The following is a 24,062-nucleotide window of genomic DNA, read 5'->3' as shown; positions in this document are numbered from 1 at the left end:
AACATACACTTTTTCATGCTCTTTGCCTATGGGTTATGCAGGAAGGTAGGCAAGGCAGACAGTATTTTTATTCCTACTTTATAAACAAGGATAACAAGGCTGAGAGGCTGAGCTGCCCAAGGTCATCCAAGGAGGATGCCTGGTTCATCTCTGGCTGAAGGGATGGGAAGGGGTTGCTATGTGACTTGGAGAACCTTCCTGGCCCTCATTTGGCCACCATGGGGAGGGGGAAGTCTGCATCAGTAGCTGCGCAGGAGGAAGTGGGAGGTATGTAAATAGAACCGCAGGAAATGAGAAAGTCAGCAGCTTTAGCCATGGTGAGATAAATCTCTGCCCCGGCCTCCCCGGCTAGTGCTGACGTTGCTGGTACGCTGACCTCAGTGTTTCCCAGTAACAGGGGTTTGGCTGGGGCAGGCAGGGCTCTGGATGTCAGGGTAGGGTAGGGGGAGCTCTGGACAGGAAGGGGAGGTGGGGAGGGCAGTGCCAGTCAGTGGCTGGGGGATGCTTGCTCAGGAGAGGAAAGAAGCTCTCCCGGGTCAGCAGGATCATTTTTCCTTTGCCACTGCAGTTACTACCTGTTTGGATGAACTGAAATGATGCATGTTTGTTATCTTAGTGACTTTGTAACAGGTCTCCTTCCAGTGCCACTTTTTTGGTGAATTAAGACTTTCCCAGTAGGAAGGTAGCTGAGCATGGCTGTGAAGTGTTAAGAGAGAACTGGGCTCAAATCTGGCCTCTGTCACTAACCAACTCCATGACTCTGGGCAACTTACTTAATCTTCCTTGCAAAGTGGCAGTAGTAATACCTCCTTCATAGGGTTGTTTAATTTAAACTGTGAATAACATAGTGTATGTCATGCAACTGGTCTTAGTAAATGTAAAGTCTCCTTCTTCTCTTCCTCTGACCTCTCATTGCAGTTTTATCTGTGTCTCCTTGACACTCACTACCTGCTGCCTGGTGTGGTGCGTCAGTTTGACGAACATTTTTGAGCACACAGGTACCAGGCACTGCATGGGGTCTGGGGATGTGTTGGCTTTAGCCCTTGCCAATAGGGATCACAGCCCAGCAGGAAGGCCCACAGGCAGTGGTTCCAGCATGGCATGGGTGGTCTGTGGAGCCAGGATGCGCACACATATGTGTGCCATGCATATCCTTGGTTTTGTTCCCCTAGCAAACTATTTGCTTTTTGAGGGTAGAGTCAGTTACATCTTTTGGACCTCTTCAACTATGGTGATCACATTTCCTGAATTAAAATGAAGGACAGGGCCGGGTGCAGTGGCTCGCACTTGTAATCCCAGCACTTTGGGAGGCTGAGGCGTTTGGATCACGAGGTCAGGAGATCAAGACCACCCTGGCTAACATAGTGAAACCCCGTCTCTACTTAAAAAAAAAAAAAATTAGCTGGGCGTGGCGGCACGTGCCTGTAATCCTGGCTACTCTGGAGGCTGAGGCAGAAGAATCTCTTGAACCTGGGAGGCGGAGGTTGTAGTGAGCCAAGATCACGTCACTGCACTCCAACCTGGCAATAAAGCTAGACTCCGTCTCAAAAAAAAAAAAAGAAGGACAGGCAGGTTGACACATCTGAATATCCTTATGAAGACAATGGAAGAAAATATTTGAAGTCTGTGCTGACTTAGAAAAATCAGAAAAAAAATTTACTATTTCTACAGCATATAGCAAAGTCTTTGACAGAATGGTCACAAAAAGATTTGTTGTGTGACCACATTAAATAAATGAATGCATAAGCAGCTACGATTTCAGTGACTTTCAAAATGTTCCCAAATTCCCTAAACTCAGAGCATGTGAAATTCCTAGCATTAAAGTGACTGACAGGGTTAAGACGGGAAATGGCCAGGTTAAAAGTAAATGTTTGTTGCCCGGAAGGAGACCCACATTTGCCCATTTGACCAGGTTGAAAAGATCAGCAGGTGTCACAGAAAGAGAGGGTGCTCCTGAAGGACAAGTGCCTCCATGGAGTGAGAAGGGATGAGGGACAGGACTTGCTCAAATGGGGCAATAGGGAGGAGCCTGGGGCAGTCCAGGGAAAGAAAAGGTGTGTGTGCTGGGGAAGGGGGGCCCAAAGGGCAGATGTGAGGCTTGGAAAAGACTGGCCTCTGCCTTTTGGGACAACTTAAAATTGGAAGATTGAGGAACTGTTTACGATTAGGTCCAGCTCTCTCTCTTAAAATGCTAAGCAGGTAAGGTGACTTGCCCAAGGACACACAGCTGTTTAGTGGCCGGCCTCCCAGCTTGGCGTCCCTGTTGAATGGCGAGCTTCCAGCCTGTCTGGAAGAATGACAGTCACAAAGCAGGAGTGTTGGCATCAGGCCAGGACTGGGAGTGGCGGCATCTTGCCTGCCTTGTCCTCACAGTGTTCCAGATGGTGAAGGGTGATGTCTTAACACCACTGCCCCTCCACCACCCCCTTTTCCCCGCCCTTGCCCTACATCTGCTAGCAGTGCTGGCTCTGGACACGCAGCCAGGAAGGCAGCCCATAAAGACAGGGACACAAAGCAAGGACTGGGGCTAATCCCATCAACTTCCTCTGGCAGTTAACCCAAAACGCCAGGAAGTACTTGTACATACCTTAACGACTTCTTCCTTTTTCCCTGTCCTAGTCCAATGGTCCTCCTACTCTTCCTCCTAGAGCTAACTCTTCTTCTCAGATGGCTCTGTCTAGCTGAGTGAACCTAGCCTTACCTCCCAGGCCCTCCCATCAAGCTCCTCGGATCCTGACTCGCCCCATAGACTTGGCTCAGGCTGTGCTGATGAGAGAAGCCTTTGCTGATCAAGCTTTGGGAGGACGTCTGCCTTTGCATCCCTCAGCTTGGCTGGGTGCCGTCTCTCCCTTGCCCACGTTCCCACCCTGGGCAGTGTTGAGTTCTTCCCAGTTAGTCTGCAGGCTTTCACTATGGTGCACAGAGCAGGAACTTAGTAATACTTCGTGACTCCAAGAAGGAATGAGTGAGTGTTGGTAAATAAAAAAGTACAGAAGGTCATGGTTTTGGACTAAGCTCCTGCTCTAGGCCCCACAGACCAGACTAAAATCAAAATGGAATCCCCCATGCTAAAGTTCCACATCACCAAATCTAAACTAAGTTGTTATCTGACCTGCCTAGAAATCAGGAGAGAGATATAACAGCCAATTAAAACAGGTCAATTTCAATATTCAATGGGCATGATAATGAAGTTCCCTCTGCTTTAATCTTTACACAAAACACGGTAGCCTGAGGGATCCTGATATTAACTAATCAGTTATTTTTCTATTGTTCTGTCTCCCTGTCCCCACCTTACAAGAAAAGTAACTTTGTTTCTGAGACAGGGGCTTGCTCTTCCGCCCAGGTTGGAGGTGCAGTAGCGCAATCACAGCTCACTGTGGCCTCAACCTCCCAGGCTCAACCTGTCCTCCTTTCGGCCTCAGCCTCCCAAGTAGCTGGGACTACAAGCACATACCACCATGCCCAGCTAATTTTATCTTTTGTAGAGATGAGGTCTTGCTATGTTGCCCAGGCTGGTCTCAAACTCCTGGGCTCAAGAGATCCTCCCTCCTCGGCCTCCCAAAGGGCTGGGATTACAGGAGTGAGCCACTGTGCCCAGCCAAGAAAAGCAACTTTGAAAAGTGACTAACCAGCTTTCTTCAGCCCTTTCCTGTCTGTAAAGCCAACCTCTTCTGCTCAACTCTTTGGAACATGTATTCTATTTAATGGAATGAAGTGTTGCCTGATTCCAGAATTACAGTAAACAGTTGAGATCTGTAAATTTGTTGTACTTTTGTCTTTTGATGATGTTTTTGGTTCAGAATGAGAGTCAGTGGTTTGAATGCACTGGTACTGAGTCCCTACGATAGCTAGAAGTTACAGAGAGCAAGAGCTTTTAGGAATGGCATTCTGGAAGGAACCTGGCACGATCTCCTAAGAGGAAATGCCTGGTGACTCTGTCTCAAAAGGTTACTTAATTATCAACACCACCAACTTCATTTCCGTTTTAAATTTTATTACATCAAAAGAAAAAACCTCTCCACAAAACAAATCTTAAAACCTACACCAAGCGAAAGAAATTATCATCAAGGTTCTAACTCCACCCCCCAAAACAACCTTACATTTAAAAAAATCCAAAAGAAATAGAAATACCAGCTTCAAAAATATTTATCCAAAAAGTAAGGCATCAACTTTACAAAAAAATAATTGAAGGAGGGGAGGAAGTTGGAGGAATGAGAAAAGAGGGAACAAGAAGATGGTCCCCTGACCCTCCAGGGGCCAACCCCAGCCTGCCGGGCATCTACGCTGAAGGGGTCACAACTCAGACCAAACTCGGCATCTCACCAACTATGGGGCAGGCAGGCTGGGCGGGGAAGCTGGGAGACACCACCCAGGTCAGGAAGGGCTCCTGTGTATTCCAGTTTAAGCAGACAGAACTGGGGTGAGGGAGAGAATCCCGATTTGTGATAAAAGGATCCTAAGTCCTTAGTGCAGCAGGAGTGACTGGGGAGGTTGCAGGGCCCATGACAAACTCCATGGCCTTCCATTGGAGCCCAGGGAAAGGTCAGAGGCCGCCAGCCACAGAGGAGGGCCTTTTTTGAGGACCTCCAGAGCGGGCGCCCTGCTGCTGCTGCCCTCTCACCCTGCCCCAAGACGGCATGGCACTGAGACCTGAGAGGAGTGGGGGGCTACTGGAGTTGAGGACGGACGGGAAAGGAACTGGGCTTCAGTCAATGCTCTCCCCAGTCTCCCAGGGTGTGGAATGGGCACCTCTGGGGAGGGGGAAAGCACCCTTCCTCCCGGGGAAGGCATTTAATATCAGATCCGTCCCGAGGGTTAGAAATAGGGGAGTATTTTTAGGCCAAGTTCTTGGATGGGAGGTGACTTAAGGCTGATTTGGCTCTGATCTCAGGCCTGAAGGACTTGGGGATCCTTCACACCCGGTCCCAAGCCAAGGCCCAGAGAGGAGAAGGGCATGGTGGGGGCGGTGGTGCTGGCTGTGTGCGGGCGTGCTGGGAGTGGCTGCAGGGATAGCAGGGGACTGCTCCTTCCTGTGATGGGGAGGTGGAGCTGCTGAGAGAGATGCCCACTAAATTAAAAATCAGAAGCCTTTTTGGCTTCTGGAAGCTTTGGCACCATGTTGGGGGCAGGATGCAGGAGGCAGGGGCAGGGCTGGGTTTCCGCAATCTGAGCCTTTCTCAGTATGTTCCTCAACCGCCTGGCTTGGGGGTGGAGAGGCTGTTCTTCTCCTTGGTCCTTAGCTCTGGGAGTTGGCGTCCTGAGGAGAACCGAATTCTGGACAGGGAGCCCTGGCTGGGGTGGGTGCAGGTATGATGGGGAGGGGCAGGAAAGAGGGCAGAGGGAAGCATCCCCTTGGATTTTGGGTCCCTGGTGAAGAGATAGGGTCTTGGGTCTCTCCAGCTGACCCCTTGATGGGGACAGAATTGCTTGAGCCCGTGCCCCCGCAACACAGCCCCTGCGGCCACCTCTCCTCTCTGAAGGGGCCTCCCTGGGAGGGAAGGCAGTAATGAGCTCTGGTTCCTGAAGCAGCAGCTGAGGGTGTGGCCCGGCATCTTGGCACCTTGGCATCTCCCCTCTCCTCCAGCAGCTGGGAGCGTGGGCAGCACTGGAGTGGGGCCTGGGACATGGGCCCTGGGGCGAGAGACTGGTTCCTTGGGTATGAATGTGAGTTTTTGTTTACAATTTCTCACTACCCACACGGAAGTCCTACCACTGCCTGACAAAAGCAGAGAGAGGGGTGTGTGTGTACTTGCATGTGTTGGGGGGACCAAGGCAGGGAGGTAGGATAAAAGGGGAGGGAGGAGGGAGTAGCCAGCTGAGGGAATGGTGGTCCTTAGGGCTGGGCCTGCCCCGCCACGTCCTTGTCCTTGGTGGGAGTGGGTTGGTACATGGGCTGCTGCTGCTCCTCCATGTCCTCATTAGCCTTCTCTGTCCCCGAGCCCTGCTCTGCCTCGGGGTACACGACCACACACATCTTCTGGCTCACCAGGGTTAGCAGCTCTGTAGGAAGAGATCAAACAGAAACCAGGCCGGTGCTGAGCATCCCACCAACCTGGCCAAGCGGCCCCGGCCCTTCCCAGCTCTCCTGCTCCAAGTTCTGCCTCTTCAGAGCAGTCAGTGCTTGAGGAGAATCCTTTCCACCTGGTCTGCCTCCTGCATCTCCCGCCGGCTGCTCCTTGCTCATGAAGGCCCCAGCCTTCCACCTTCCCTGTGCCCACTGACCCCCAAGTCCAGGGTCTCCGCTGGTCTCCACCCAGCTTGGGGCAGCTCTCACAGGATGGCTGATAGGTTGCCTATTTAATTTTTAAATTTTTAATAATAGAGATGGGGTCTTGCTATATTGGCCAGGCTGGTCTCAAACTCCTGGGCTCAAGTGATCTTCTGTCTCAGCCTCCCAAAGTGCTGGGATTATAGGTGTGAGCCACTGTGCCCAGCCCAGGTTGCCTATTCTTGCAGGTCTAAGGTCTGTATGGAAATGCCAGCTGTTCTCCTCCCTCAGAGGTCTCTGGGAAAAGGCATCTGCTTTCCCTGCTCTGGACTCCTCCAGAGCTCTGTGGACTAAGGAGAAGGCGAGCCTAGGTCTCCTGGCCCTGGTGGCTCCCCCACCCCATCACTGACCACTGCATTCCAGCCCAGGAGGCCCTCAAGCCAGCCAGAGCCTCCAACAACTCACCAATGAAGTCACTGAAACACTTGGGCTTGTGTTGCCAGTAAACACCCAGGAAATAGACAGGCACTCCTGTCAGCATGATGGCCAGGCCAATGCCACACACCACCGGCTCTGACCACAGGCTGAAGACCAGCAGGAAGGCCCAGAACAGCAAATAGATGATGGGGAACAGCAGGTTGATCTGTGGAGCAGAAGCATGAGGCATGTGAACTGTGTAGGCCCCGCGGCCCCCAGGACTAGGGACTGAGGCATTCTCTCTCTTCTTCACCCACAGAGACACATCCTCAAGCGTAAAGGCTGGGCTTCCCTCAACTCTGTGGTCCCACACACACCCCTGATAGGGCAGGGGCTATATGAACAAATGTTGATGAACATGGATGGTCAGACAGGAAGAGGATGGGGAGGAGCTAGGGAGGAAAGGACCCTCCTTGCCCATGTCCTCGATCCTGGGTGTGATTAGACAAGGCCTCATCATGCATGCCATGTGCCTGTGGCAGCCAGAGAAGCCCATAGGGATGGAGAAGCTTGCTGGCACATGGGTGCGTCTGCTGAGGTCCTAGGGTGGAGGGGAGGTGTGGCAATGCACAAAGTGCAGGCAGGAGACGATTCTAATCACTCAGGCTCCCTGGTCCTCGCCCACTTCTATGCAGGGCCCTTATGTGGGCACAATATGGCAAATGTCAGCTTCTTATGGGCCACATGAGGGGAGTTCCCTAGAGTATCCTCTTCAGGGCTCCAGGGGCAGTCCTGATTCGGCTGCCTTTCTCTTCCTTGTCTTCCTTGCTCAGAAGGGATGTGTGTGGTGGGGACCCTTGTCTTCCTTGCTCAGAAGGGATCGTGGTGTGGTGGGGGACCTGGGAGGGGATATCAGGAGATCGAGACCATCTGCCTGGCTAACACTGAAACCCCGTCTCTACTAAAAAAACACAAAAAACTAGCCTCTAGCAGGTTTTCTGAGGCAGGAGAATGGCGTAAACCCGGGAGAGTAGAGCTGAGATCCGGCCACTGCAATCGTGGTGGAAATGCCAGTGAGGAACTGAGAGATTTGGAGAGCCTTTGATTTTTCAGCTGGAAGGATCTTCTAGAAGCATCTAGTCACTGTTTCTAGAATAGGATTGTACAAATAGCTCTGGAGTACACTCTATTCTTCTAATTTGTTGGAGAACTCATAATGCTCTAGCATGTCTTGTTCTGAGCAATCCCATTAATTTCTATCACAGAGTTATATCTTGTAGCAATATTAGGTTCACTGAGCACCCTATATGTGTAGGGCTATGGGAGTTTAAAAAGAGAGGATCATGGAAGGTTGCAGTAGACTAGAAAACTTCAAGGAAGAGGAGGTACTTGAGGCGCATTTGGAAAATGGTTAAAATGTAGATGGGCAGATAGGAGGAGGAAAGGTATTCTGGGATGGAGACACAGCACCTAGTGAACCCAGCTATCTGGAGGGACAAGGAGGAAGTGTTGGGGAGATAAGAGAACCTTGAAAAGTCAGCTGGAGTTTAAGGCTTAGACTGGTAGGAAACAAAGGAATGTCAAGATGAAAGTGACATTTGATCTGACTTATTCCCCAGCTACAGTCTGCTCCGATCTCATCCCCAGTGGAGAACACAAATGATGGTCCCATTCACAAATGGCCCTTGCTTTCCAAAGGGTCTGCTACCATCAGAGATGATGATGTGTGGTCAGCAGCTAAGAAGAGAGGTGATTTAAACATCTGAACTGCAGCTAGAACCACAGAGGAAGGGGCGGGGACCCCAAAGGGAGGTTCTCTCACCTTGATGGGGCGGGGGATATCAGGCTTCTTCCAGCGAAGGACTATCTGTCCAGCAACCGTGACCCCATAGAACAGGTAGTTGATGAAGCCCACGTAGTTGATGAGTGTGTACATGTCGCTGGTGACCAGCATCAGCAGGGTGGAGATGCACTGGGGAAGTGGGAGGAGCTCATCAGTGATCCAAAAGATATTTGGAGACTGGTATTATAGATTAGGGGCTGTCCCCCAGCCTCCAGGCAGACGATGCCATTGTATAATGGATGTCTCGAAATGGAGACTTTAGAACCTCCCCTAGTAACCTAGGACGTTACAACATCTTTATCGCTAGGAAGCCCTTTCTTATTACAGGGGTGATGATAAAAATATTTAACCACTGGTATGGCACAGGCACTAACCACTTAGAATGGATACTGGGCATAAGCAGCTAGACTGGCTACCCTGGTATTACCTGGCTCTGTGTCAGCCCCGGTTTCATTTGTATGTCTCTGTGGGTTATAGCTCAAGCTAACTTCATTTTTTAAAATCCCTTAGGGAAGATTGTTAATAACAGATTAAGGCTTTATTCCTGCCCTCATCCTTTTCTCCTGGCTGAGTCATCTATTTTTCTTCCTTTTCTTTATTAATTTCAAAACTGGTTACATAGAACTTACTGTGTGCCAGGTCCCTATTTTTAGCATTTGACAAAGATTAACTCACTTAACCCTCATAACATCCAAATGAGGTTTTCTTGACAGAGTCTACTTTCCAACTTCAAAATCATCTCTGTGGCTCTCTTGGAACCATGCTCCTCCCTTCTGATAACTTGTGAAGGTCAACAAAAGTTCCGTCCTCCTGTGAGAGCCGATGGTTAAAATAATTGAGATGCTTTTAATGGTTCTTGCTGCATCTGCCTTTTAGTCACACTACTGCACCAATAGCTCTAACTGGGAAAAAAAAAAAAAAAAAAAAGGGTATGGCCCACTGGGAGTACTGTCTTCTCCAGCCACCTTCCACAACCAACCAGTCAAGGTGACCTTCATCCTACATCTGAACATTCTGATGTTGTACAGCAATGCTGTACAATGCTCTTGACTCCCATGAGCTCTGTTATTCTGATTTCTAACTGCTTCGCCAGTGGACCAAAGTCATTTTTAGTGTTTTATTCAGGATCCAGAGGGAAAATAAAAATAACTCAAAAGACTCAATGGGGACAAGTCTTTGTTCCTTCCTTTAGCTCTCTCTAAATGATTCTACTCTGGGGATATTTTATTCCCATCTCTTTCCTGTCCCAAGTTTCCTTTTCACTGTTTTCAGTTTATCAGTCTTCCTCTATGATTTTTCTTATTTGGTGTACTCTTAACACTAAATTCATTTCAGTGATGTTTCCAAGAGACTGGCAGGCTGCCCTGAAGCTTGATGTGGGGAGTGGGTGTTTGCAGGGACCAACCAGCCAGGAGTAGAGACCAGTGCCACAACCCCGCGGTAACGGGTGTGAGGAGAGCCAAGGGAGACACATTTTTTTGAGGCTGTAGAATCCTGAGGCAGTCAGTTCAGTCTGACCCAAAAGGATGGGAGAATGGAAATAAGTCAGCCCGAGAACCTTAGGTATTTCAGGACTCAGGATCTTTCCTTGCTATATCTCTTGATATTAACAAAGCTGATGAGTATCATTTGCCAGATCATCTAAGATCCAGTGAGAACTAGCAGCAGACTGGAAAGGTAACAGGGGTGTGTGTGAAAAGCATGAACTCCCAGCTTAGACTAGGCACAAAAAGAGGGAGGTGTGTGGGGAGTTACAGCAGGAAGGGCCCTTACTGTGAAGAGCAGGGCTGGGATTGGAGTGCAGCGCTTCACGTGGATCATGGCCAACACACTGGGAAGGTGGCCCTCTCGGGCTCCAGAGAAGAACAGCCTGGCAGGGAGAAAAGCAGGTCAGCCTGGGATAACCCATGGACCACCAAGCCCGAGTTCCTTCATCCATGCCTACCTTCTGCCCACACAGGGGCATCCTCCCTCCAACCGGGTACCTGCCTTCACATGCACACTTTCCGCCCCACCAGCTACAGAACCTGTGTTCACAAATGCAGGTGCAAGCAAACCAGAGGCAGCCAATGGAAAAGTGGATGAACCCTGGGTATGTTAGACCCTGAATGTGGTATGGGTGGCTCAGGGTTACTGATAATTGTACTGTCACTCAGTGGGGTGCTCCCAATGCCTGGAAGGCTACAGGAGCAACCTCTGTCTGTTGCCTTAAGTATTCATCTCTTTAAAAGCATTCCTCACATCCTCAAAGGATGCAGATTCCCTGATACACTGGGACCGAACTGCATATGGAAAGCTTTAAAAACACTTTTTTTTTTTTGAGATGGAATCTTGCTCTGTTGCCCAGGCTGGAGTGCAGTGCCACAATCTTGGCTCATTGCAACCTCCACCTCCCAGGTTTAAGCAATTCTCTGCCTCAGCCTCCCGAGAAGCTGGGATTACAGGTGTGTGCCACCATGCCCGACTAATTTTTGTATTTTTGGTAGAGACGGGGTTTCACCATCTTGGCCAGGCTAGTCTTGAACTGCTGACCTCATGATCCACTCACCTCGACTTCCCAAAGTGCTGGGACTACAGGCGTAAGCCGTCATGCCCGGTCTAAAAACACTCTTATCCTAGTCAGAGAGTAGTTGTTTTTGTGGGAGTGGAGAACTGGTGGTGGAAATGTTCTGTATCTTGTTTTGGGTAGTGGCTGAATTTTGACAACTGTCAAAATTCATCAAATGGAAGCCAGGCACAGTAGCACACACCTGTATTTCTAGCTACTTGGGAGGCTGAAGTAGGAAGACTGCTTGAGCCCAGAAGTTCAAAGCCAGCCTGGGCAACATAGTGAGATTCTGCCTCTAAAAAACAACAATGAAAAACAAAAACGAACAAACACAAACAAAACTACCCCCACAAAACTCATCAAAATGAACATTTATGATCTGCTTTTTTTTTGAGACAGAGTTTCACTCTTGTTGCCCAGGCTGGAGTGCAATAGCGTGATCTTGGCTCACCGCAACCTCCGCCTCCCAGGTTCAAGCGATTCTTCTGCCTCAGCCTCCCGAGTAGCTGGGACTACAGACATGTGCCACCACGCCCGGCTAATTTTTGTATTTTTGGTAGAGATGGGGTTTCTCCACGTTGGTCAGGCTGGTCTCGAACTCCTGACCTCAGGTGATCTGCCCGCCTCGGCCTCCCAAAGTGCTGGGATTACAGGCATGAGCCACCATGCCCAGCCTATGATCTGCTTTTTTTAAAAAATATGGAGGCAGGGTCTTGCCATGTTGCCCAGGCTGGTCTTGAACTTCTGGGCTCTAATGATCCTCCCGCCTCGGGCTCCCAAAGCGTTGGGATGACAGACATGAGCCACCGCGTCCAGCCTGCATATTTTATTGTATGTAAATTGTACTTAAAAATTTATATCCTGTCTTGTGGGATTGAGTTAAAAAAAAATTATATCCTGTCTGGGCTTGGTGGCTAACACCTGCAGTCCCAGCACTTTGACAGGCTGAGGTGGGAGAATCATTTGAGCCCGGAAGTTTGAGACCAGCCTGGGAAAAATAGTGGGCCCTTGTCTCTACAAAAAATAAAAATAAAAAAATTAGCCAGGCATGGTGGCGTGTGCCTGTTGTTCTAGATACTCCGGAGGCTGAGGTGACAGGATCACATGAGCCTGGGGGGCTGAGGCTGCAGTGAGCTGTGATTGTGCCACTGCACTCCACCCTAGGCGACAGAGCAAGAAACTGTCTCAAAAAGAAAGAAAAGAAAAGGAAGAAAGAAAGAAAAAATTGGAAATATCCTAAGTGCCTAAAAGTAGGAGGTTGATAAAATAGATTTGCATAAGATGAAATGTTACGGGCTAGGCACAGTGGCTCATGCCTGTAATCCCAGTGCTTTGGGAGGCCGAGGTGGGTGGATCATCTGAGGTCAGGAGTTGGAGACCAGCCTGGCCAACATGGTGAAACCCCGTCTCTACTAAAAATACGAAAATTAGGCCGGGCGCGGTGGCTCAAGCCTGTAATCCCAGCACTTTGGGAGGCCGAGATGGGTGGATCATGAGGTCAGGAGATCGAGACCATCCTGGCTAACACGGTGAAACCCCATCTCTACTAAAAAATACAAAAAACTAGCCGGGCGAGGTGGCGGGCGCCTGTAGTCCCAGCTACTCGGGAGGCTGAGGCAGGAGAATGGCGTAAACCCGGGAGGCGGAGCTTGCAGTGAGCTGAGATCCGGCCACTGCACTCCAGCCTGGGCGACAGAGCGAGACTCCGTCTCAAAAAAAAAAAAAAAAAAAAAAAACGAAAATTAGCCAAATGTGGTGGCACGTGCCTGTAATCCCAGCTACTCGGAAGGTTGAGGCAGAATTGCCTGAACCCAGAGGTGGAGGTTGCAGTGAGCAGAGATCACGCCATTGCACTCCAACCTGGATGACAGAGTTAAAAAAAAAAAAAAAAAGGAACATTATGTAGTCATAATGTTTTTGAAAAAAATTGATTACATGAGAATATGCTCAAAATATAACATTAAATGAAAAAACAGTACTGAAAACTATAATGCAAATAATTTTTTTTTTTTTTTTTGAGACACGGTCTTGCTCTGTTGCCTAGGCTGGAGTACAGTGGCACAATGACGGCTCCCTGCAGCCTTGACCTCCCAAACTCAAATGATCCTTCTGTCTCAGTCTCCCAAGTAGCCGGGACTACAGGTGTGCACCACTATGCCCAAATGCCAATTAATTTTAAGATTATTTATGGGCCCATTTATTAAAATGCTAACTGATTATCTCTGGGTGGTGAAATTATGGTTAACTTTAATTTTCTTCCTTATACATTACAGAAAAAATTTTAAAAATTGTAAAATGCAGCCTGGGCAACATGGTGAAAACCTGTCTCTACAAAAAATACAAAAATTAGCCAGGCATGGTAGAGTGTGCCTGTAGTTCCAACTACTGAGGGGGCTGAAGTGGGAGGATCACTTGAGCCTGGGAGGTTTGAGGCTGCAGCAAGCTGTATTTGCACCAGTGCACTCCAGCCTGGGTGACAAAGTGAGACGCTGTCTCAAAAAAAAAAAAAAAAGAAAAAAAAAGATAAGGAAAAAATGAATAAAATTCTAAAATAGATGGAATAGTTATAATCAGAATAAAGATTTTTTTTAACTTAAAAAAATTAAACTTTTTATGTTTCCAGTTTTTAGAGATGGGGTCTTGCTCTGTCCCGCAGGCTGGAGTAGAGTGGCATGATTATAGCTCACTGCAGCCTCCAATTCCTGGACTCCAGTGATCCTCTAGTCTCAGCCTCCTGAGTAGCTGGGACTACATGTACATACCACCATGCTCAGTTAACTTAAAAAATGATAATTTTTTTGAGATAACTGTAAATTCACATTCAGTGAATCTTACAACAAAGTACAGTTGTAAGAAATAATAAAAAGAGATCCTATGTATCTTTTGCCCAGTTTCCTCCATTGGTAACATGCTACACAATTATATTATAGTATCACAAGTAGGATATTGATGTTTAAATCAATTTTATTTTTTACTTATTTTTCTTTCTTATTTTTTTGTAGTGACAGAGTCTTGCCGTGTTGCCCAGGCTGGTCTTGAATTACTGGGCTCAAGCAATCCTTCCACCTTGCCCTCCCAAAGTACTGGAATTACAGGCGTGAGCCATCATGCCCAGCCCCAAAAGTTTTTTTTTTTTAATTTTTTTTTTTGAGATGAAGTCTTGCTCTGTCACCCAGGCTGGAGTGTAGTGGCACGATCTTGGCTCACTGCAACCTCTGCCTCCTGGGTTCAAGTGATTCTCCTGCCTCAGCCTCCTGGGTAGCTGGGAGTACAGGCACCTGCCACCACGCCTAGTTAATTTTTGTATTTTTTTTAGTAGAGGTGGGGTTTCATCATATTGGCCAGGCTGGTCTCCTGACCTTGTGATCTGCCTGCCTCAGCCTCCCAAAGTGCTGGGATTATAGGTGTGAGCCACCACACCTGGCCATAAAAGTTATTTTTAAAAAGAAAAGTTTTAGGCCAGGCGTGGTGGCTCACACCTGTAATCCCAGCACTTTGGGAGGCTGAGGTGGGTGGATCACAAGGTCAGGAGATCGAGACCATCCTGACTAACACAGTGAAACCCCGTCTCTACTAAAAATACAAAAAATTAGCCGGGCATGGTGGCAGGCACCTGTAGTCCCAGCTACTCGGGAGGCTGAGGCAGGAGAATGGTGTGAACCCGGGAGGCGGAGCTTGCAGTGAGCCAAGATTGTGCCACTGCACTCCAGCCTAGGCAACAGAGCGAGACTGTCTCAAAAAAAAAAAAAAAAGAAATTTTAAGAGAATAATTTGAATGTTCCTAACATAAAGAAAAGACAATATTGAAGGAGATGGGATATCTCAATTACTCTGATTTGATTTTTACATATTATATCAATGTATTGAAACATCATCTGTACCTTGAAAATCTTGAAAATATGTACCTCTATTATATACATATGAATATGAAACTTGAACATAAAAATCAGCCCTCCTTCCCTTTTACTCTCCTAAGAGAAAAGTGAATATTAGGGGCTATCAACAGTAATTTACATGTCAGTGCAAATTGGACCACTTTTTTCTTTTTTCTGGGGAAAGGCTCACCTAAGGGATGACAGGCAGGGTACAGCTTGATAGGAACAAAAAGGCACAGATTCAGTGCACTGGGAGTTCAGAGAATTGTCACTTACTTTGTAATTTGTGTATGGAGTAGACTGAAGCTAACAGCAGCAGCTCATCAGAAGTGTGGGAGTTGACTGTATCCCCAAATACCCATAAGCAGTAACCATAATGAACTCCCTAGGCCAGTGTCACTAGTTTCATGCAGCCATATACATCCCTGTCCCCTCTCCCATGCTGCCGCCCCTCTACAAGGCAGTCTCATGCACCAGGTGCTCTGTGGGACTTGTCGTGCACATAGCCAGGGTCCTGCATTCACGTCCCTCCCCCACATGCAGACAGGACCAAGTGTAATTGTCCAGATCCAACAGCATTTGCAAGTGTCAAGTTCACAACAGACAGTCCTTGCCCAGCTAGCCGACAACAGAGGAGACGATGACATTAAGCATAACACACATCCACACACTCTGACTCTTTAGCAAGGATCATCCACTCCCTACCCGAGAACACAAAGGAGTGACAGGAGATAAAGAAGGAGGGAAGGAGAAGGAAGGAAGAAGGAACTGGAAAGATGAGCAGAGGAGGCCTGGGTGTGTGAGGTCTCGCCTCTGAATCGGAGGTGGAGCACACCATGCGCCACCCTTTCCTGCATGCACACACAACTAGACCACATGCACGCAGACCGCTGCTTGGCCTGCCTGAGGGACAAACCCCACTCTAAAGTGACTGTAGCCAGTCACTCTCCTCCAATAGATCTCAGGGAGCCTCATGGGTCACTGTTCTTCCACTGCTCGGCCTCGGCGGGGCCTCCATGTGGCCACTGCTCCTGTGTAACATGCACATGAGGTTGCTGTGGGTGAGTGCCATAGGGTCCCAGGGTACAGGGGACACCCACACCACCTCTTTCCAGCCCTGGGTCCTAAAAACATGGCACTACCTTGTTATTTCACAGGAACTCTTCCCTGATGTGATGGCTTTGGAAGCAGCTGAACTCAGGGACTCATCTTTGGAGCAGGACTGTACCCTGAGGGCAGGGGGTGCTTTCTGAGAACCTGGGAGGACCCCTTGAACCACACAAGTGGAAGTCATTCAACATCTGCTAGCCTCAACAGCCCCTTCTGAAGACAGCAAAAGAAAGGGCCGGGTCCCCGGATGCGTGGAGGCAGGACCTGGGACTCGTGGACCTGCTTGCACTTCTGGCTTCTGAGAGAGCTCTGGGGCGGGGGTCATGGATAAAAGGCTCTTTCTTTGGACAAATGTTTGCTTTCCACTTTCCCCCACCCTCTCACTTCACATTCTCCACCTGAGTCTCATGGGTGGCCTCGAAAAGGCCTCTCCAGCCGCCTCGGTTGAGCAGGGAGGAGCTCTGCATTCTTGGGGCAATTAGGGTGAACCCATCCCACCTGCAGGCTAGTTCCAGAACATTCATGGGAGGCCAGACCCAGAGGCCCCAGGCACAAGTCTCCCTCTTGGTCCCTTTCCAAATGGGGTTCTTTTCCAGCCAGCAGCAGCCTGTTTCCAGGCAAGTGGAAATGGGGGCTCTAGGACTGCAGCCAAGATACTGTCTTGCTGCCAACTACAGCCCCCTGACTGGGGGCTGCATCAGGCAGGCTGGTGGCCTCCTCTGTCTTCTGCTCCTTTTGAAATGAGACAGGCTACTACATGTGAAGCACCTAGGATCCATATGCCACACACATCGCAGGTGACCACGTGAGCAGCACACACTCCTCAGCATCCACACTGACACACACGCCCTCATGTGAGCAATCACGCCTCTTCAAGCCCACCATCCAGATGCCCACACAGACCCCTGCTGACAGAGACAAGCCCACCATATACAAACAGAGCAAAGTGCACAGCGGAGTGGCCCCTGGCCGGAGAAGGGCCCAGGCAGCACTCACCGAGAGGAGGTGAAGAGAGACCCATTCACTCCTCCAAATGTGGACAGGGCAACAGAAATGGGCATGATCCAGGCCATGACTCCTAGGAGCTTCTCTCCAAAAGTCTGGGAGAGGAAACAAGGAGATAAGCAAAGAAGGAGAGGTTACCACTCCCCAACCCCTTAGCTCCCACTTCACTCTGGGAAACCATTTCTCCCATCTCCACCCTTGTAATTCTCTCTGGCCAAGTTGCTTAAGAGCCCCCACCCTCTCAAGGGTGGACCCCCTACACAGGGGGGTTAATGCATGTTTTAGGCTAATTAACTGAAGAAGGTAGTACACAGTGGTAATAGTAATAATGAACTAACGCTATTCTTGTTTTATGGATGAGGAAGTGAGTCACACAGTGATTAAGTAGCTTGCCTAAGATCACACACCCAGCAAGCGGAGGGACCAGCATTGGAAGCCAGGTGGTGTGATCCAGGCCTCACATACGTTATACGATTTCTCCAGCACAGGGAAGGGCATGGGCTTGTCAGGCAGATCCTTGCCCTCCAGCTAGGAGCTGTGAGACCTTGAGCAGAGTTTATGATTTTTGAGCCTCTGTTTCCCAACTGCAAAATAGGGATTAATCCAGAATCACAGGGTGAGAATTTCTCAGTTCATCAAAACAGATGAGTTGGGGGTAAAATGATAAGAATGAGCCCCTCCTTAGTCTGAGAAAGAAAAGGCTGTGAAGCTATAGACGAATCTTCATGTATTCAAGGACTATACAACGCAGGGGACCAGCCTTGTCTATATTCCCTGAGCCAGGTTTACAGCACATTACTGAGGAGAGATTGTTCAGAATAGAAGGCTGTTGGTCATAAGAACAGGCTGCCCCAGGAAATGGGAGGACCTCTTTTCTTTACGGTCTTTTGAGATAAGGCCAGTGAAGAGACTGGCAGGGTGGTGGTGGCCCAGCCTGATGCCAGGTGAGGGAGCAAGGTGCCTCCCAGGTCCTTCTTAGATGTCAAAGATCCCAACCCCTTGCACCAGTATGGTCTCTTGCCCCAAAGAGCACACCTGACGTCTGCTTCTGGATAGGAAGGCAGAGAGAAATGGCATGTCTTGTGCAAGATGATGTCTTTCTGAGGAGGGGCCTGTCTGCTTCATGCCACTCTCACATTTAGAGCTTGAAGTGCCCAAGATTAGGAGTCGGCAAACTTTCTCTGGAAAGGGCCAGGTAGTAAATGTCTTACAGCTTCTTAGGCCATGCAGTCTCTGTGGCACTGACTTGGTTCTGCCACTGTAGCTGTTCTAGGTACAACCCAGCCACCAGTTTGCTCCTGGGCATTTAAAGATACCCCAGCCAATGACATATGTGGTTTCTGTCCTGAGAACTTGGGGGTGATTTCCACTTCCCCAAGGCCATGGATCAGGGAAAAGTGAGTGGGGCTACAGCAGGCAAGTCTATGTCCACATTCCTCCTATGAGAGACTGGGACTTTCATTTCTTACCACAGCGACGGCGTTGGATGCCAGCAGCTCCTGAGGGGACATTGCAGTGACATAAGCGACATTGGCAAAGACATACACAAATGTGACCAGTGGGATGGAGATGAAGATGGCTCTGGGAAGGTTCCTGTAGAGGGAGAGGAGGTGAGGGGAAGGGCTGGCACCCGGGACGCCAGACTTGCCATGCAGTCCAGGGGGTGTCTTCTGTCTTTCTGCAGGCGCTTAGCCTTGCAGACTTCTGTGAGGCTTCCTTTCCCTGGGAGGTGGCCTTTGCCTCAATATGGGCAGGATAATTTAAAGGAAAGGAGGCTGAGCGTGGTGGTTCACACCTGTTATCCCAGCCCTTTGTGAGGCCAAGGAGGGAGGATCGTTTGAGCCCAGGAGTTCGAGGCCATCCCTGGCAACATAGCAAGACCTCTTTTTTACAAATTAAAAAATTAACTGGGCATGGTGGCATGTGCCTGTAGTCCCAGCTACTCAGGAGGCTGAGGTGGGAGGCTTGCTTGAGCCCAGGAGATTGAGGCTGCAGTGAGCTATGATTGTACCACTGGACTCCAGCCTGGATGACAGAGTGAGACCCTGTCTCTAAAAACAAAACAAAAGAAAAAATAAGTTAAAAAAATGAAGGCAATAAAACAACTCAGGTTGGAAGTATGCTCCACACCTGTTGATCTTGACCTGGATCTCCACAATGCACCTTTTCCCCCTGCCTCAAGACACCAAGACTGGCCTGTCCTAAAACAAGCAAGATTCCCAGAAGCCTCTCAGGGCACAGTTCGTTGTCTAAGGCAGTGGTGTTAATGCAGTACAGTTCTCAGCTTCTAATCGGGTCTGGGAAAGTCACTGGATCCTTTTCTCCTCCTGGTGGGGTGAACGGCAAATGGTTTAATGCCTGGAAAATGAACTACAACTTCAGGATAGATCAAATCACAGTCCGAATGGGGCTGAGGAAGGCGAGGTGGGCAATGTACACCTGCTCCCTCTTTCCAGCAGCAGGTGCTGTGGCCTTTCAAGGGAGAGGGAATAGCCGGGCTCTTTCAACTCACTTGTAGGGATCAACAAGTTCCTCAGTCACATAATTCAGAAAGTTCCAGCCTCCATAGGCAAAGGAGCCCTGAAGGAAAGCCAGTGCGACGAGGCCGATGTCAGGTTCCTGGAAATTCTCAAATGCATTCTTTGGCTCCAGCCAGAAGTATTCTCCTGTGGACACATGCAACAGGAGGCTGCTCAGTGAGACAAGCCAGGAGCCCAGCAACCCCTGGCCTGCCCTGGCCCACCTCTCACCCCTCCGTGTGGCAATGACACCAACTCTGTCTTGTCTCCAGTGAACCCAACATATTGGATACGTGGGGATAAAGGGAGCAGGAAAATTCAGGTCCAGGGCTTCCGAGGCCCTGGAAACTAGGAGTTCAAATGAGGGTTTAGGTTCAAAGCACAGTTCTGAATGCTCATTCTGTAAAAGGTAAAGTTATTTAAAAGGAAAGGACATGGTAAATTGGGCTTCGGAAATACAGGATTGGAGACCTTGGTAATCTCCTGACCACTTTCTCTGATATCTAAGTTTCTACATTTTTATGAAGAAAGCATCCAGGATTGGGCACAGTGGCTCAGGCCTGTAATCCAAACAATTTGGGAGGTCAAGGCAGAAGGAATGCTTGAGGCCAGAAGTTTGAGACCAGCCTGGGCAACATAGCGAGACTCCCATCTCCACCACCAATTAAAAAAATTAGCTGGGTGTGGTGGTGTATGCCTATAGTCTCACCTATTTGAGAGGCTAAGGTGGGAGGATCACTTGAGCCCAGGAGTTTCAGGCTGCAGTGAGAAGGAGAATCACTTGAACCTGGGAGGTGGAGGTTGCAGTGAGCTGAGATCGCGCCACTGCACTCCAGCCTGGGTGACAGAGCAAGACCCTGTCTCCAAAAAAGAAAAAAACAAAAACAAGCAAGCATCCAGAACAACAAACACTCAAACGTGAGTTTCCATAATGTTATATTAGTTCAAGCTTGTTTTGCTGCTTGCTTTGTTGATATCCTCCTATCTGTTTCTGAGGTGTGTGTTTGGTCTCTCTTTTCTTTTTTTGAGATGGAGTCTCGCTCTGTCACCCAGGCTGGAGCGCAGTGGCGCGATCTCAGCTCTCTGCAACCTCCACCTCCCAGGTTCTAAGTGATTCTCCTGCTTCGGCCTCCCGAGTAGCTGGAGTTACAGGCATGTGCCAACATGCCTGGCTAATTTTTTTGTATTTTTAGTAGAGACAGGGTTTCATCACGTTGGCCAGGCTGGTCTCGAACTCCTGACCTCAAGTGATGTGCCTGCATTGGCCTCCCAAAGTGCTGGGATTACAGGCGTGAGCCACGATGCCTGGCCGTCTCTCTTTTCAAGATTCCCTAAGGACAGGAATTTTTTTTAGCAAAGAGCTGTTTAAACTGCCTTCCCAGCCCCTAGCACAGTGTGGTGCAGACTGTGGGTCCTTGGAATCGTCTGCTGACTGGCTAAAATTTCAATGAGATAGAGAGTAACTGATCATATGTTACTTATTCATCTGCAGTTTAGCATTGGGACAGGAAATAAGGAGATTAGGGTGACCAGGAGAAAGAATTGAGGCCAGCTTAGGAGGGACTCACTATTTTTGACAAGATAGCGCAGTGATTTCCTTAAGTCTAAATGCCTGAAAGCAATATATAACCTGTTAAAGAACTTAATCCAACTGTTTAAAACAATCAGGCATATTATATAGCAGAAACTTAATTATGTTTCCTGGAGTAGAAGTCCAGGCTGCCCACACTGCCTTCAGGGCTTGCGGGAAGTTTCCCTGTTTGTCACCTGACTTTCTCCATGAGGCAGTGACACTGGGCAGAGCCTCGCGGTGCCATGGGTCCCATGGAAACCAAATACAGCCTCAGGCTTGGACAGGGCCAAATCCAGTGGGGAATGTTGGCAGGGGCCCCGGGAATGCAGAGCTGTCTCTCTCAGAGATTATAAGTAATTTTGAAACATAAAATACCTTTCTCTGTCCTCCACTTTAAGATGTGGACAAGATTCAACAGAAGAGGCAGGGAGCTTCCCTGGGGTTGGGGGAAAAAGACAATAGGAATCTAGAGATCTGGGGTTTTTGTTTGTTTATTTGTTTTTGAGACAAGGTCTTTCTCAGTCGCCCAGGCTGGAGTGCAGTGGCACAATCATAGCTTACTACAGCCTTAAATTCCCAGGCTCAAGTGATCCTCCCACCTTAGCCTCCAGAGTAAGCGAGACCACAGCCATGCATCACCATGCCCCGCTAATTTTTAACATTTTTAGTAAAGATGGGATCTCACTATGCTGCTCAGACTAGTCTCAAACTCCTGGGCTCAAGTGATCCTCCTGCCTCATCCTTCCTAAGTGCTGGGATTACAGGCGTGATCGACCACACTTGGCGGATATGTGGGGTCTTTACCTAGCTGTGCTAGAGCCTTGAGGTAAGTATGGGAGAGGTGACCTTTGCAGCCTAAGGGGAGTATTCCCTACCCCCAACCACCTCGGGGAAAATGGTTTCTCCTTCCCTTTTGTCAAGCAAGGGAAGAAGAAGAGAAGTCACTCAAGGCTAGAATTGGGGAAATCTCAGGGTGTACATACCTTCAAAGCTGGGCTGAGAGGGTGTGTATATGCAAGGGGAGGAAAGCTGGGCAGCACCTGTTGTTCCTGTGATACTCACCTTTGCAAATCTGTACAATCCCCATGATGATAATCAGGGCCAAGGCCAGGAGCTTCCCAGCTGTGAAGACGTCTTGAACCCGGGTGGCCCACCGCACACTGGAACAGTTGACCCATGTGAGGAGCACTGAAATGAAAGACCCCCAAACAGATCTTCAGGGGCTGTATCTGGCTGCATGATGCCCAAGGCACACAAGCAGAAGTGTTCCCTCGTCCTGATGATGAGATTGTAATAGGTGAGCCAGATACCCAGCAAGCTCAACCTCAGGGACCAGAGACTATGGCTAGGTTAATGGGTTACAAATGAAGATTACATGTCCCAACTTAGAACTTGGGAACAGCATGCCCTGGTGAGGGCTGGAAGCCAGAAGTAGGCATGGAAGTGTAGGCACTGGCTTTGGGGGTAAAATCATATCTGATCAGGGCACAAGTATGGGCTTTGTCTTCAAGTTGTTATTTGTGCAAGGGGAGCTGTGAGCAGCTGGTGGGATTCAGGAAGTCACCTTCCTGAGCCTGATTTTGGGGTAACAGAGGCTTAGGGGAATCTTCTGTTACTTAGGCTTATTGAGATATAATCTACATCTTACTAAAACTCACCTTTTTTAAGTGTACAGTTTGATGAGATTTGACAAATGCATTGAATGGCTTAATCACTTCAACACTTCATATGTAGAACATTCCCAACACTCTAAAAAGTTTCCTTATGCATCATGTTCCTTTGTAGTCAGTGAGGCAAATCTTCTTATCCTACCTCTATAAGCATTACTTTGACTTCTGTCCCTATAGCTTTGTCTTTTTCAAAATGTCATGTAAATGGAATCATACAATATGTGGTCTTTTGTGTTTGACTTCTTTCACTTAACATAATGCTTTCGAGATCTACTCATGTTGTTGCATATATTACAATTTGTTCCTTTTTATTGCCAGATAGCATTCTACGATATACAGGTATCTGTTTGTTTTTCCATAGACATTTGGGTTGCTCACAGTGTGGGACTATTATGAAGAGTTGTGATAAATACTTGCGTAGATGTCTTTTTTCTTTTTGTGGATTGTAGAGATCTTTGAGTGGGGTTTTCATTGCTCTTGAGTAAGTCCCCAGGAATGAGATTCTGGGCCATAGAGTAAATGTGTTTAACTTTATAAGAAACTGCCAAACTGTCTTCCACAGTGGCTGTCTCATTTCGCATTCCCACTGTCATGTCAGAGTTCCTGTTGCTCTTCATCTTTCCCAGCATTTGGTATTGTCAGTTTTTGCTAATGGGCATGTAGTTGTATTTCATTATGGTTTTCATTTGCATTTCCCTAATGACTAATGATGTTGAGCAACTTTTCATGTGCTTATTTGCCATCCATTTACAAATCTTCTGTGGTGGCATGGGGAGTTGCAATTCTCTACAAAAAATTTTAAAAATAAGCTGGGTGGTGTGGCAGCTCTGACTTCACTTGAATGGCTGATCAAATTTTATCAATATCTTATTCTTAAATGGTACTTCTACTTTCCAAGTATTTCCCAACCTTACTTGATGCTGAGAAGGTTAGGGTAGGATGGTCCTGACATTACCCGTCTGTAACCTTCCTTCGTGCACCGTCTCCACCTGGCAAATCCCTTCTCCTCTTTCAAGATCCAGCTTAAATGTCACCTGTTCTATGAATCTTTATAATTCAGCATGTTATTTATTCCTAACAACATGCCTGCAAGGGAAGATATATCAGCTGTGTTTTGTACACGAGGAACAAAGTTTGTTCCTTCTTTCCAGAACAATCCCATACCACTTTGTTTATATCTAACATTGGGACGTATTTCTTTTTTCTTTTCTTTTCTTTTTTTTTTTTTGAGACAGAGTCTCACTCTTTTGCCCAGGCTGGAGTGCAGTGGCGCAATCTCGGCTCACTGCAAGTT

At 48.4% G+C, this 24,062-nt stretch overlaps 1 protein-coding gene across 3 annotated transcripts in view; it reads right to left on the bottom strand.

The window, feature by feature from the left end:
- Positions 1 to 3,973: 3,973 nt before the first annotated feature.
- The window catches only part of SLC7A8 (solute carrier family 7 member 8), a 61,231-nt gene continuing 41,142 nt past the window's right edge, over positions 3,974 to 24,062 (bottom strand). For all 3 annotated transcript variants that reach the window (XM_050796441.1, XM_050796443.1, XM_050796442.1), the window contains 8 exons: positions 22,161 to 22,286; positions 19,519 to 19,672; positions 18,476 to 18,599; positions 16,998 to 17,101; positions 10,242 to 10,338; positions 8,448 to 8,597; positions 6,674 to 6,851; positions 3,974 to 6,000 (listed from right to left, as the gene is read on the bottom strand). In XM_050796441.1, the coding sequence (XP_050652398.1) occupies positions 5,834 to 6,000; positions 6,674 to 6,851; positions 8,448 to 8,597; positions 10,242 to 10,338; positions 16,998 to 17,101; positions 18,476 to 18,599; positions 19,519 to 19,672; positions 22,161 to 22,286 (1,100 nt within the window). In that variant the 3' untranslated portion in view covers positions 3,974 to 5,833. The remainder of the gene's footprint in view (positions 6,001 to 6,673; positions 6,852 to 8,447; positions 8,598 to 10,241; positions 10,339 to 16,997; positions 17,102 to 18,475; positions 18,600 to 19,518; positions 19,673 to 22,160; positions 22,287 to 24,062) is intronic.

The sequence above is a fragment of the Macaca thibetana genome, chromosome 7 (genome assembly GCF_024542745.1).
Source record: "Macaca thibetana thibetana isolate TM-01 chromosome 7, ASM2454274v1, whole genome shotgun sequence".
Lineage (NCBI taxonomy): Eukaryota > Metazoa > Chordata > Mammalia > Primates > Cercopithecidae > Macaca > Macaca thibetana.
Note: the sequence above shows the minus strand (reverse complement) of the source record. Positions and strands in the feature narration are given on the sequence as shown.